At 45.7% G+C, this 12,971-nt stretch overlaps 1 protein-coding gene across 1 annotated transcript in view; it reads right to left on the minus strand.

Annotated features, from left to right (window-relative positions):
* Positions 1 to 7,564: 7,564 nt before the first annotated feature.
* Positions 7,565 to 12,971, minus strand: part of DET1 (DET1 partner of COP1 E3 ubiquitin ligase) — a 32,997-nt gene continuing 27,590 nt past the window's right edge. The window contains exon 5 of the mRNA XM_047086718.1: positions 7,565 to 7,606. Within this exon, the coding sequence (XP_046942674.1) occupies positions 7,591 to 7,606 (16 nt within the window). The 3' untranslated portion in view covers positions 7,565 to 7,590. The remainder of the gene's footprint in view (positions 7,607 to 12,971) is intronic.

The following is a 12,971-nucleotide window of genomic DNA, read 5'->3' on the forward strand; positions in this document are numbered from 1 at the left end:
CAGGCTAGAGCTCTGGTTCTCCAGACTCATTACGCACCCTCCGGTGGATGCCTCACTGGACGTCCCACAGCCTGCCAACTGTGTCTGGTACTTTCCCTTCCACAACAGCCTCTTCCTGGGTCCCTGGTCTTGGTCGGGCACTGCCCCGTCCCACCTGCCTAACTCATCCCTACCTGTTCTTCCCCCAGCCCCCACGTACAACTGCTCACCCCCTCCCCACCCCTGGGTCACTGCCAGACCTCCAGTGCTCCTGACCTCCCCTCCACAGGCCACAGGGCACAGAGGCCTGGTCAAGTGTGCTGGGTGGGCCCAGGACCGGGGCCGGATCAAGCACAGAGATGGTCCTCATCTGAGAGGCAGCAACTCGGAGAGAAGCCAAGTTTTCAACCGGCTTTGCCATCCAACAGGAGCTGTCACGGCCTGAGCGCTGACTCTGGGCCACACGGCGCCGAGCCTCCACCTGACGTTCCAGGGTCAGCCGCCAGATGTACGGAGCTAGTCAGGTGGGAGAAGGCAGGAACCAGGTGGGCAGGAGAAGCCGTGAGAAGCAGGCTGGACGCAGAGGACGGGAGGCCCACCCTGCAGTGTTTCTGCACCTATGAAGGCAGTTCTGTTCCCCGCCTGGGGTGTGACAGGGAGGACCCCAAAGAGCCCTTACACAGATATTTCACTTCCTCTGTCACCTCAACAGCCTGTTCCCCAGCCCCTCCCTATCTCCTGACTGCCCTCACCAGGTCAAATCCACTCTGCAGCCAGAGTGGTCAGGAAACACAAATCTGACACATGGTTTCACGATGACATTCCTCAGGGCCAAGTGCAAGCCCTCAGCAGAACCACCCCCTCAGGTGCTCTTGGCCTTGGGGAATTGAAGGTCTGCTGTGCCAGTCCCCAGGCAGGCCAAGCTCTGTGACTCCAGCCTCTGGCGGGGTCCCCTCCTCTTCCCTCTCCCCTCCTCTCCCCTTTCCTCACCGGGCTAACCCCCGTCTTCCTTCGGAATTGGGCTCAGGCAGCATCTCTGCCAGAAGCTGGCCCCGTGTGGGTCAGGCACCCAGGGTGTCTGCTCCCAGGCCCCTGGCGCACCCGTCTGTCTCCCAGCTGCTTTCAAGGAATCCCGCAGCCTGTCTCCTTGGGTCTGTTCAGCCCAGCACCCAGCTCAGCTCTGACACTCAGAAGCAGCTCAAGAAATGTCTGTGGAACGATGAGTAAATACAAGGGGGGCCCTGCAGGTGCAGCCTCCCTCACCACTATGGGTGCAGAAGGGCGCGGGACTCACACACACAACGGGCCGATGGATGGGCAAAGTGGGGTTACACAAGCCAGACTGTGGGCCTCCTGATGGCAACATGGCTATTTTACAAATCCTCAAAACTGTAAAAACACCACGTGTGCTACATAAAGCGTGTCACTGAGCAGCACCTCATCTCAAAAACGTCCAGTCTGTGGCCTCCGCGGAAGAAGCATCTGGGAGGAACCAGGGCCTCAAGTCAGGCTGCTGAGCAGCCACCTCTCAGACCCCTTAAGGAATGGCAAGTTCAGGTTCAGGGTGGTGGCTGCCACTGACCTCTATCTCCCCATGCCCTCTTCCCAAAGCCCCAGGAAACCCAGAGCAGTTAGTGGGCCAGTTGGAGTGAAGCTTTCCTTTTGCCCTTGTCCAAGATGGGGTGCTCCCAGGGCACCCCCAAGTCCATTCTAATAGGCAGGCTCTGCTTACTATGGGGTGAGATCATCTCTCTTTCCCAAAGTCTCACAGCTGCACTTCATAATCCCAATGGACCTTTCTAGACCATATTGCTCTACCTGTGTTATAGCTGGTGATATTCTTGCTGTTTGCTCTGATCATGCACTCGAAGGATGGGTGGGGTGGGCAGTTCAAGGGTCATGAGGTTTTAGCACCACATCTGGCTTTGCAGGAATAACAGGTTCAGATCATTTGCTTCTTTTAGAGAATTAGCCCTGGACCCAGGGACCCTTTGCCCCATGCCCCCACCCCAGGCTGTGACAGCAGGTGGACTGGCCAACCGCCACCCCCCACTTGTCTGGAGAGAAGCAATCCGATGTGAGCACTGCATGTTGCTAGGGAGCCACTGGCAACAGCTGGCTGCAAAATAAGTCGTGTCCTTGGGAAAGCATGTTCCTGGCCGCTAATTAAATGCTGCTGCAGCCTCTTTCTTCAGGGAGCTATAGAAATGTGCTGAATTAATGCAGGCAGGAGCAGGCAGGGAGCAGCGGGTTCACCATCCTGCTAAGGCCCCTCCTTGCCGTACAGGGAAAAAGCTCAAGGAGCTGCAATGAAATTGCCGAGCCCCCGGGGGCTAGTAAAGAAAATCGTGGCCTCAGACTATGAGGCTCAACTAGCCCACAGAGTGCCTACCTAATACCATCCCGGCTGCTACAGGTGAATTCACTGGCTAAACACTTTTTTTTTTTTTTTAACTCTTTAAATCCCACTTCTGGGTATATATCCAAAAGAATGGAAAGCAGGATCTCCAAGATATATTTGTATACTCATGGTCACAGAAGCACTATTCACGATAGCCGAGAGCAACATGTACGTGTCCACACAGGGGTGAATGGATAAACAAAGGGTGGTATACACGTATATGTAATGGAATATTTTTCAGCCTTGAAAATGAAGGAAGTTCTTTCTTTTTAATGTTTATTTATTTTGAGAGAGAGAGAGAGAGAGAGAGCGAGCATGAGCAGGGGAGGGGCAGAGAGAGAGGGAGACAAGAGAATCCCAAGCAAGCTCCCCTACTGCCAGTGCAGAGCCAGACGCGAGGCTCAATCCCACAAACTGTGAGATCGTGACCTGAGCCAAAATCAAGAGTCATACACTTAACCAACTGAGCCACCCGGGAGCCCCGACAATGAAGGAAATTCTGACATAGGCTACAACATGGACAAACCTTGAGGACATTTTGCTAAGTGACATTCACCAGTCACAAAAAGACACCAGGCAAGGGCAAATACCGTATGATTCCACTTACAGGACATAACTAGTCATACTCATAGAAAGAAAGCACAACGGTGGTTGCCAGGGGCTGGGCGAGGGAGAAATGGGAATTATTGCATAATGGGGACAGAGTTTCAGTTTTGCAAGATGAACCAACTGCCGAGATTGATGGCACAACAATGTGAATATATTTAGCAATACTGACCTGCACGTAAATAAGTAAGCTGGTAAATTTGATGGTTTGTGCTTTATACCCCAACTAAAAATTGAACAAAACTCATTAAAAATTTTAAGTAATACGTGTTCACAGTTAAAGGATTACAGAGATAAAAGAAATAAGCTAGAGAGTAAATGTCCACATTCCCTTGCCCCCACGTCTGCTCTCCAGAAGTAATTATTGTTAATAGCATCTTCAGTATGTTTTCAAAAGTGTTCTACGACTCCATGACTATGTATATATTTAATATCTATAGTGACCTCAATTTCAGCACAGATTTTTTTTAATTAAAAAAAAAATGTGTTTTCACATTAAATACAGTTGTTCAATTACTACAGCTCAAAGAGCTTTCCAAATCAATATGTATGGACTTGCCTCATTATTTTTCACAGCTGTATCAGCTCCGATTTTATGGACAGAGCTTGCAATTCATTTTGTCTGTCCTCTATCAATGCACATCTAGTAGTTTCCACTTTTTCACAGTGGAAAAGTTACAATGAAATGGCCTTGTGCATATGTCTTGCTCACATATGCAAATGTTTTGTCCTAATGCACAGAATTTAACTGGGTTTTCAAAATATGAATATTTACGAAGACACTGCTCTTTTGTCCTTCAAGAAGTTTCAATCAGTTTACTCCCCCAACAGTAGGGGAGAGCACCCTACGCTCTTGACAACATGGCATCATCAAACACTTAACCTTCGCTAATCTGATGGGTGAAAAATAAATGTCACATTTTTTTTTATGTAAGTCATAATGGTTTATTGATAGGATGCCACTATCATATATTCTCTTTATAGGTTATTGTTTCTTTTCTTGTTTTTCTTTTTTTTCTGCTTTAAATTTTTTATTTTTTAAATTTACACCCAAATTAGTTAGCATATAGTGCAATGATTTCAGGAGTAGATCCTTAATGCCCCTTACCCACTTAGCCCATCCCCCACCAACCTCTCCAGTAACCCTCTGTTTGTTCTCCATACTTAAGTCTCTTATGTTTTGTCCTCCTCCCTGTTTTTATATTATTTTTGCTTCCCTTCCCTTATGTTCATCTGTTCTGTGTCTTAAAGTCCTCATATGAGTGAAGCCCTATGATATTTGTCTTTCTCTCACGGACTAATTTTGCTTAGCATAATGCCCTCTAGGTCCATCCACATAGTTGCAAATGCAAATGAATGCATAGTTCATTCTTTTTGGTTGCCGAGTAATACTCCATTGTATACATATATATACCACATCTTCTTTATCCATTCATCCCTCGATGGACATTTGGGCTCTTTCCATACTTTGGCTATTGTTGATACTGCTGCTATAAACATTGGCGGGGGTGATGTACCCCTTCAAAACAGCACACCCGTATCCCTTGGATAAATGCCTAGTAGTGCAATTGCTTGGTCGTAGGGTAGTTCTATTTTTAGTTCTTTGATAAACCTCCATACTGTTTTCCAGAGTGGCTGCACCAGCTTGCATTCCCACCAGCAATGCAAAAGAGATCCTCTTTCTCCACATCCTCGCCAACATCTGTTGTTGCCTGAGTTGTTAATGTTAGCCATTCTTACAGGTGTAAGGTGGTATCTCATTGTGGTTTTGATCTGTATTTCCCTGATGATGAGTGATGTGGAGCATCTTTTCATGTGTCGGTTGGCCATCTGGATGTCTTCTTTGGAGAAGTGTCTATTCATGTCTTTTGCCCATGTCTTCACTGGATTATTTATTTATTGTGTGTTGAGTTTAAGTTCTTTATTGATTTTGGATACTAACCCTTTATCTGATATGTCATTTGCAAATATCTTCTCCCATTCTGTCAGTTGCCTTTTAGTTTTGCTGATTGTTTCCTTCGCTGTGCAGAAGCTTTTTATTTCAATGAGGTCCCAGGTCCCAGTAGTTCATTTTTGCTTTTGTTTCCCTTGCCTCCGGAGACGTGTTGAGTAAGAATTTGCTACGGCGAAGATCAAAGAGGTTTTTGCCTGCTTTCTCCTTGAGGATTTTGATGGCTTCCTGTCTCACATTGAGGTCTTTCATCCATTTTGCATTTATTTTCGTGTATGGTGTAACAAAGTGGCCCAGGTTCATTTTTCTGCATGCCGTTGTCCAGTTTTCCCAGCACCACTTGCTGAAGAGACTGTCTTTATCCCACTGGATATTCTTTCCTGCTTTGTCAAAGATTAGTTGGCCATACGTTTGTGGGTCCATTTCTGGGTTCTCTATTCTGTTCTGTTGATCTGAGTGTTTATTTTTGTGCCATAAATGTCACATTTTCATATAGCTGTTGACCACGTGTATGTATTTTTTCTGTGAACACTCTGCTAATAAGATTCTTTGCCCATTTTTAACTGGGGATTGTTCATCTTTTTATATTTTAAAAATGTTTTACACTAAGAAAATCAATCCTTTGGTAAATGTGTTGTCATTTGTCATGTCACTTTGTTTTGATAATTGTTATGCAAAAGTTTCCACTTGTATCTGTTCAATTTGTTTTAATGTTTATTTATTTTTGAGAGAGAGAGAGAGAGAGAGAGCGAGAGCGAGCATGAGCAGGGGAGGGGCAGAGACCGAGATGGAGAGAAAGTATCCCAAGCAGGCTCCATGCTCAGTGTGGAGCCCAGTGTAGGGCTCGATCTCACCAACTGTGAGATCATGACCTGAGCTGAAATCAAGAGTTGGACGCTTGAGTCACCCAGGAGCCGTGAAAACCAGTATTTATCTAATGCAATGCTTTTCAGCCTTCCAAAGCTAATCCCCCTATCTGATAAGCAGGAAAATCTCATGTCCCTCCAAGATTTGGGGGAGATGTGTCTCAGTTATGAATCCATCTTCCGCATAACCTCATCAGATAAGATTTTTTTTAACTTTCTGCAATTTGTAATGTGAAAACTTACACACTTTTTCATTCTCCCAATAAAAATCTCAACTAATTTTTTCAAAATTTCTGTCAAGATTCTAACATGCCCAGGGGCGCCTGGGTGGCTCAGTCGGTTGGGCGTCCGACTTCGGCTCAGGTCATGATCTCACTGTCCGTGGGTTTGAGCCCCACGTCGGGCTCTGTGCTGACTGCTCAGAGCCTGGAGCCTGTTTCGGATTCTGTGTCTCCCTCTCTCTCTGACCCTCCCCCGTTCATGCTCTGTCTCTCTCTGTCTCAAAAATAAATAAATGTTTAAAAAAAAAAATTAAAAAAAAAAAAAGATTCTAACATGCCCATGACCTCAATTTTATCTGTAACCTACCCTGAGTTGATAATCACTTTTCAGATAAGCTATATTCTTAAAAATTTTAACCAAAATGACATTAAAACATTTCTTTAAAAATAATTGACTGTGGAAGGGGTGCCTGGGTAGTCAATCGGTTGGGTGTCTGACTCTTGATTTTGGCTCAGGTCACAATCTCATGGTTTGTGAGACCAGGTTCCACATTGGGCTCCGCACTAAGTGTGGAACCTGCTTAAGATTCTCTCTCTCCCTTTGCCCCCTCCCCCATTCACGCTCTCTTCTCTAAAATAAAAATAAAATAAAACAAAATAAACTGACTGTGAAAAACAATCTAAAGGTAATTTATTTTCAATAACATATCCCTCCTTAAGGACAGACTTCAAACCTCATAACACATGTCCCCCCGCCCCCCAAAAAACCCTTTAAAGATGAGGGAGAAGAAACTGAGTTTGAAAACCACCTTTATTTTACTTCTGGGTTCCCCCATTCAGAATATTTCCATTCCCTCCGTTTTTTAAATTTTCCTTTTAGTAGAAATATAGACCCCTCTCTGTTCTTTCAACAATTAATTAAAGCGAAGTGACAGTCTCCTCTCCTAATCCTGGTTAATTAATACTAAGTTTGGAAGACACACGGTAGTTGAAGACCAGGAGATCTCTCTCTGGTCTCAGGACGATGAATGGGACGCACAGCATGGGGCCTGGGAACTCGGCTTCTGTTGGCAGGGCCAGGCGGCAGTTTCAGGCAGCTGTCCTGTGGATCTGTAAGTGCTCCCTGGGGGGGGACGGAACTGTAAGTGCTCCCTGGGGGGGGGACAGAACTCCATCATCAGAGTTAATAAAACAGGACACAGAGAAGCCTGGGCTCCCACCGCACAACCCACCCCTCGGCTCCTTCCTCCCACCTCCGCATTCAGACACTGGTTATCTGGAAGCTTCCCCGATGGCACGACGACACCCCTCATTTTACGGGATCTCTCGGACACCGCAGATTTTACACGGCAACCTCATGTCTACAAGCTTGTCGGCTCCATTGTTCCAGTAACATTTTGCTCACTTTGAGTCACCGTGTCACGTTTTGGTAATTCTTGCAATATTCCAAACTTTTCCATTGTTATTATATTTGTTGTGGCAATCTGTGATGAGTGATCTTTGATGTTACATAATTGTTTTGTCGTGTGTTCTGACTGCTCCGTCAACCAGTTGTCCCCCTCTTTCTCACTCTCCCTGATTCCTGAAACACAACAATATTGAAATGAGGCCAATTAGTAACCCTACAGTGGCCTCTAAGTGTCTGTGTGAAAGGAAGAGTCACACATCTCTCACTTGAAATCAGAAGCTGGAAATGATTAACCTCAGTGAGGAAGGCATATTGAAAGCTGAGAGAAGCCAAAAGCTAGGCCTCTTGCCCCAAACAGTTAGGCAAGTTGTGAATGTAAAGGAAAAATTCTTGAAGGACATTAGAAGTGCTACTCCAGTGAACACACACATAAGAGAAACAGCCTCACTGCTGACGAGGAGAAAGTCTTCGTGGCCTGCAGAGAAGATCCAACCGGCCACAACCTTCCCTGGGGGCAAAGCCTAATCCAGAGCAAGGCCCTCACTCTCTTCACTTCCGGGAAGGCTGAGAGAGGTAGGGAAGCCACAGAAGACAGGTTGGAAGCTAGCAGAGGTTGGTTCGCAAGGTTTAAGGGAAGACAAGACACCTTCTCCATAACATGAAACTACAAGGCGAAGCAGCGAGTGCTGATGTAGAAGCTCCAGCAAGTTCTCCAGAAGCTCCAGCTGTGATCGTTAATGAAGGTGGCTCCACCAAACAACAGATTTTCAGTGTGGATGCAACGGCCTTATATCAGAAGAAGATGCCATCTAGGACTTTCTTAGCTGGAGAGAAGTCAACGTCTGGCTTCAAAGGACAGGTTGACTCTGTTGGTAGGGGCTAATGCAGCTGCTGGCTTCAAGTGGAAGCCTGTGCTCATGTGCCACTCTGAAAATCCTAGGGCCTTTAAGAATTATGCTCAACCTACTCTGCCTGTGCTCTGTCAGCGATGTAACAAAGTCCGGACAGTACTTCTGTTTACAACATGGTACACGAAATACTGCAAACCCAAACACTGTTGAGACCGACTGCTCAGAAAAAAAAATGATTCCTTTCAAAATATTGCTGCTCGTTGACAATGCATCTGGTCACCCAAGAATTCTGATGGAGATGTACGAGACTGATGTTGTTTACACACCTACTGACACAACATCCATTCTGCAACCCATGATCCAGACATAATTTCAACTTTCAGGTCTTATTATTTAAGAAATACATTTTGTAAGGCTATAGCTGCCACAGATAGGGATTCCTCTGACGGATCTGGGCAAGTAAACTGAAAACCTTCTGGAAAGGCTTCACCATTCTGGATGCCAATAAGAACATTCATGATTCATGAGAAGAGGTCAGAATACCAACATGAACAGGACTTTGGAAGAAATTGATCCCAACCCTCCTGGATGACTTTGAGGGGTTCAAGACTTCAGGAGAGGAAGTCACTGCAGATGTGGTGGAAACAGCAAGAGAACAGGAAGCGGAGCCTGAAAATGGGATTGAATTGATGAAATCTCATGATCAAACTGTAACAGATGAAGAGTTGCTTCTTGGGAAGAGCACAGAAAGCGGTTCCCTGAGACAGCGCCTCCTCCTGGCGGAGGAGATTGTTGAAATGACAACAAAGGATTTGGAGTATTACCTACACTCAGCTGACGGCGCAGCGGCGGGTTTTGAGAAGACTCCAATTTTGAAAGAAGCTCTGCTGTGGGAAAAAGTCATCAAGTGGCATCACCAGCTACAGAGAAATCGTTTGTGATAGAAGAGTCCATTGATGTAGCAAACTTCTCCGTTGTCTTATTTTGAGAAATTGCCACAGCCACCCCAACCTTCAACGGCCACCAGTCAGCACCGTTGACACTGAGGCAAGACCCTCCACCAGCAAAAAGATTACAGCTCACTGAAAGCTCAGGTGGCAGTTTTTAGCGACATTTCTAAAATTAAGGTATGTGCATTGTTTTTTTTAGACATAATGCTGCTGCACACTTAACAGACTATTGCATGGTGTAAATACAGCTTTTATACACACAGGGAAACAAAAGCATTCATTTGACTCGCTTTATTGTGATATCCATTTTACGGCAGTGCTGGGGAACCAAACTGGCACTATCTCTGAGGTACGGCTGTATCCAGAAACATTTTCAGACCAGAAACGGTTGGGGCTATGACACAAATTCTTATATTCCTAGTTCCTGGCACTTAGTAGGTCCTCAAAACATTTTTAATACATAAATGAACAAATAAGCCAACCAACATACTCATGTGAAGAGGGAGAAATATGTGGATTTTCAACCTTAATCAAAAATATCCTTATTGGTCATCCCCCTCTAAGGGAGGGAGTGGATACAGAGGCGCTGAAACGTAAGAATTCCCTGTGAATGTTATTGGTAATCAGTGAAACCCCAGTTTAGATCTCTATAAATCCAGGATTTAAGTGAATTCTGACACAGGCTGGATTAGTTTTACCTGCTATTAACTAGTAACGATGGGCAAATCACTTAGCGTCACAGAGATTAGTTTCCTTATTTATAAAACGAGTGTAAAAAAAAAAAAAAAAAAAAAACGAGTGTAATATGGACTTTTTCAAATATAAGGTGCCATATTGCAAAACACGCCATTATTTATGTGTGTTCATCAGATATTGTTACATAGCAAATTGCCCCCCAAACTCAGCAGCTTAAAACCACATTTATCTCACAGGCTTTCTGAGAGTCAAGAATCTGGAAGTGGCTGGGCTGGGTGGTTCTTGCTCAGGGTTTCTCATGAGGCTGCAGTCATCCGCAGGCTTGACTGAGGCCGGAGGACCCGCTTCCAAGGTATCTCTCTCCCATGGCTATTAGCAAGAAGCCAAGCGGGTCTCTCCGGAAGGCTGTCCGAATGTCCTCACGACAGGACAGCTGGTCTCCCCCAGAGTGAGCGGTTGAAGCGGGGGGTAGAGTGGATGCAGAAGCCTGGCCCCAAGATGCCGTTTATAAACCGAGGCTTGAAAGTGACACACTCACACTTCTGCTTGTGTCGTTTTGGTCACACAGACCAACCCAGATACAATGTGGGAGGGAACTACCCAAGAGCATGAATCGAGGAGGTGGGATCACTGCAGGACATCCTGGAAGCGGGCTACCAACCATGCGGCACTAACAAAGAAACCTAGATGATCGTACCATGACGACGCTTAGTACTTAGGACATTTTGTACCGTATTAACCGTACCTTTTATTTTCCGATGCTTTGACCTATTAGGACCTCACTGACCTTATAGGGACTGCCCCTCCCAGGGTCAGCTAACTCCTAGAGACAGCAAACAACTCCCTGGGAGTGTGCCTTTACACACACACCAACCAATCCGGAGCCAATGCCCCAACCACGTCCTGTATGGTGCTCTCATACTCTGGGCCGCTATCCAGCTGCCCTAATCACCTCAGAGCCAGGTATCAGACAACTAGGGCCAGCCCGTATGTCGCAGAGCTCACCGAAATTATTCAGATTAGCCAACCCCAAGCCTTCTCAGCCTGCCTTGCCTGTTGTAGAGACCACAATAAAGGCTCTCACCCACATTTTCCCCTGGCTCCTCGACCTCCCGATTGACCCAGCTGCCTCCCCATGGGGCCTGATATGCCTGCCCCGTTTCTAGAGACGTGTAGGTAAAACAGACTTCTTCCTCCATGACAGTCATTTCCATCTCTGTGTGTCTTATCATATCGAGTTAAAACAAACCCTACTAGTACCCTTAAAACATATACATATTCAAAGAGCATTTTAGGCCTTTTTTTTTTTTTTTTTTTTTTTTGGATTTAGAGGTATTAGGGGCACACTGAAGAACACCCAGTGTCATTAGTATTTCTCATTTGACTTAGGTTCTAGTTTTCATTTTCTTCCTATTTTGAATCACATGCCCCTGGAAGTGAATCGGCTTCTGTTCAGAGTCAGCAGGAAGTTTCTGACCAGTTCACACCTTAATGATTAGTCCTGCGCTTTGCATGAATTGGTCACACAAGGCCTCTTGTTGCATTACAACTTCTTCCATTTATTCCGAGGCCTGTGACAGTCTCCCCTTCCTTCATTTGCCTTGTTGGTTGTGTGACAGGCGGTCCTTTTCCACGAAACTCAGTATGCCAGTAAAACTTCGTTTGCCAGTGGTTATCTTTCTTAGTTCCAAAAAGCACTCGGTGGCTGCTCTGCAAAAAAATGTGGCCTCACGTTCATTCCTTCAGTGGCAAACCTTTGCTTCGCTGATACCAAAATTAACCACACTGCTCGGCTTCCGTACCTTTCTGTATATAAAATAACCTTTCAACACCAAATCCTAGGATAATCTTTTTGAAGACACTTCAAAGAGCATGGACACTTAACACATGTGGTATCCCCAGCGCACATTACTCAACAGCAAGGAGGACAACGGGAAGAGCATGCTCAGTGTGAACCTGCACAGGCGACGACAGCGGTGACGTTGTGGTTGCCGACTGACACTGATGAGATCCCCATATTGGATACACTCCAATTTTGAAAAATGCATCTCAGAATCGAGGAAATGAAGAAATACCTTCCAACATAAGGTGCTTACCTAGCTCCTGACCCCAGAGTGAGCACTTAGTAAACGTTCACGATCAACGACAACAAACTGTCAGCAACAAGGCTCCTTTGAATCCAATGTATTTGGCCGCCAAGAGGGTTAGGGATGTTCTGGTCTTCTCAGAACAGAGACTGTGGTGGCAGAATGGCACCCCCTCAAAAGCCACCGGTGTCCTGTGTAGGGGCTGGGCCTAGAGAAGGGGCAAGCTTGTGTTTCTGGATCAGCAAGGAACAGAGAGGCACCACCAGGGCTGGGTGCGGTCTCTGTGACATTGAGGGGGCGGGGGGAGCCTCCCCCACAGGCCAGGAAATCTAGGGAGAGAATGGAAGCTAGGATTTATTGGCTACTTCCTGTATGAAGAGCTTCAACTAATACTCATTTACTGCTCACATCAGCCCTGCCGGGCAGACGTTACCCCATTTTACAGAGAAATTGAAACTCGGTAAAATTCTTATTATCAAGCCAGCCCAAGGATACAGAGCTAGCAGGTGACAGGGACAGGCCCCACTCATAAGCCTGACCTGTTCCCATAGTTCTGTCAGGACAATGTGGGTAAAGAATGAGTCCTACTATGCATCTCTCTATCCTCCCATGTTATTTCTGCCTCTGGTAATCAAATGTTGTATGATGGAGAGAGTCTTCAGAATTTTTCCTTTCTTTGCTTTCTTTTTTTTCTTTTTTTAAACAACAGAGGGTTATAGCTATAAAGGGTATACACTGAGCAGATTGATGTTGTAAACAAAATTGCCCTCTGGAACATCAAAATCATTTAATATGCTCAATTCCTTTCGAAGCACGTATTGCAGAGAACCGTTATGCTGATTACCAATAATTATAATCCATTCATTAAGAAAAGTCTCCAAGGGTTTCTACAAAGGAACACTTCATGGCTGAGATGCAGTTACTCTGTGTACTTGAAAAATAATGAAGCTACCGT

The sequence above is a fragment of the Lynx rufus genome, unplaced genomic scaffold, assembly GCF_022079265.1.
Source record: "Lynx rufus isolate CCGP_SWC_20201006 ecotype Redwood Valley unplaced genomic scaffold, mLynRuf1.p SCAF_21, whole genome shotgun sequence".
Taxonomy (NCBI): Eukaryota; Metazoa; Chordata; class Mammalia; order Carnivora; family Felidae; genus Lynx; species Lynx rufus.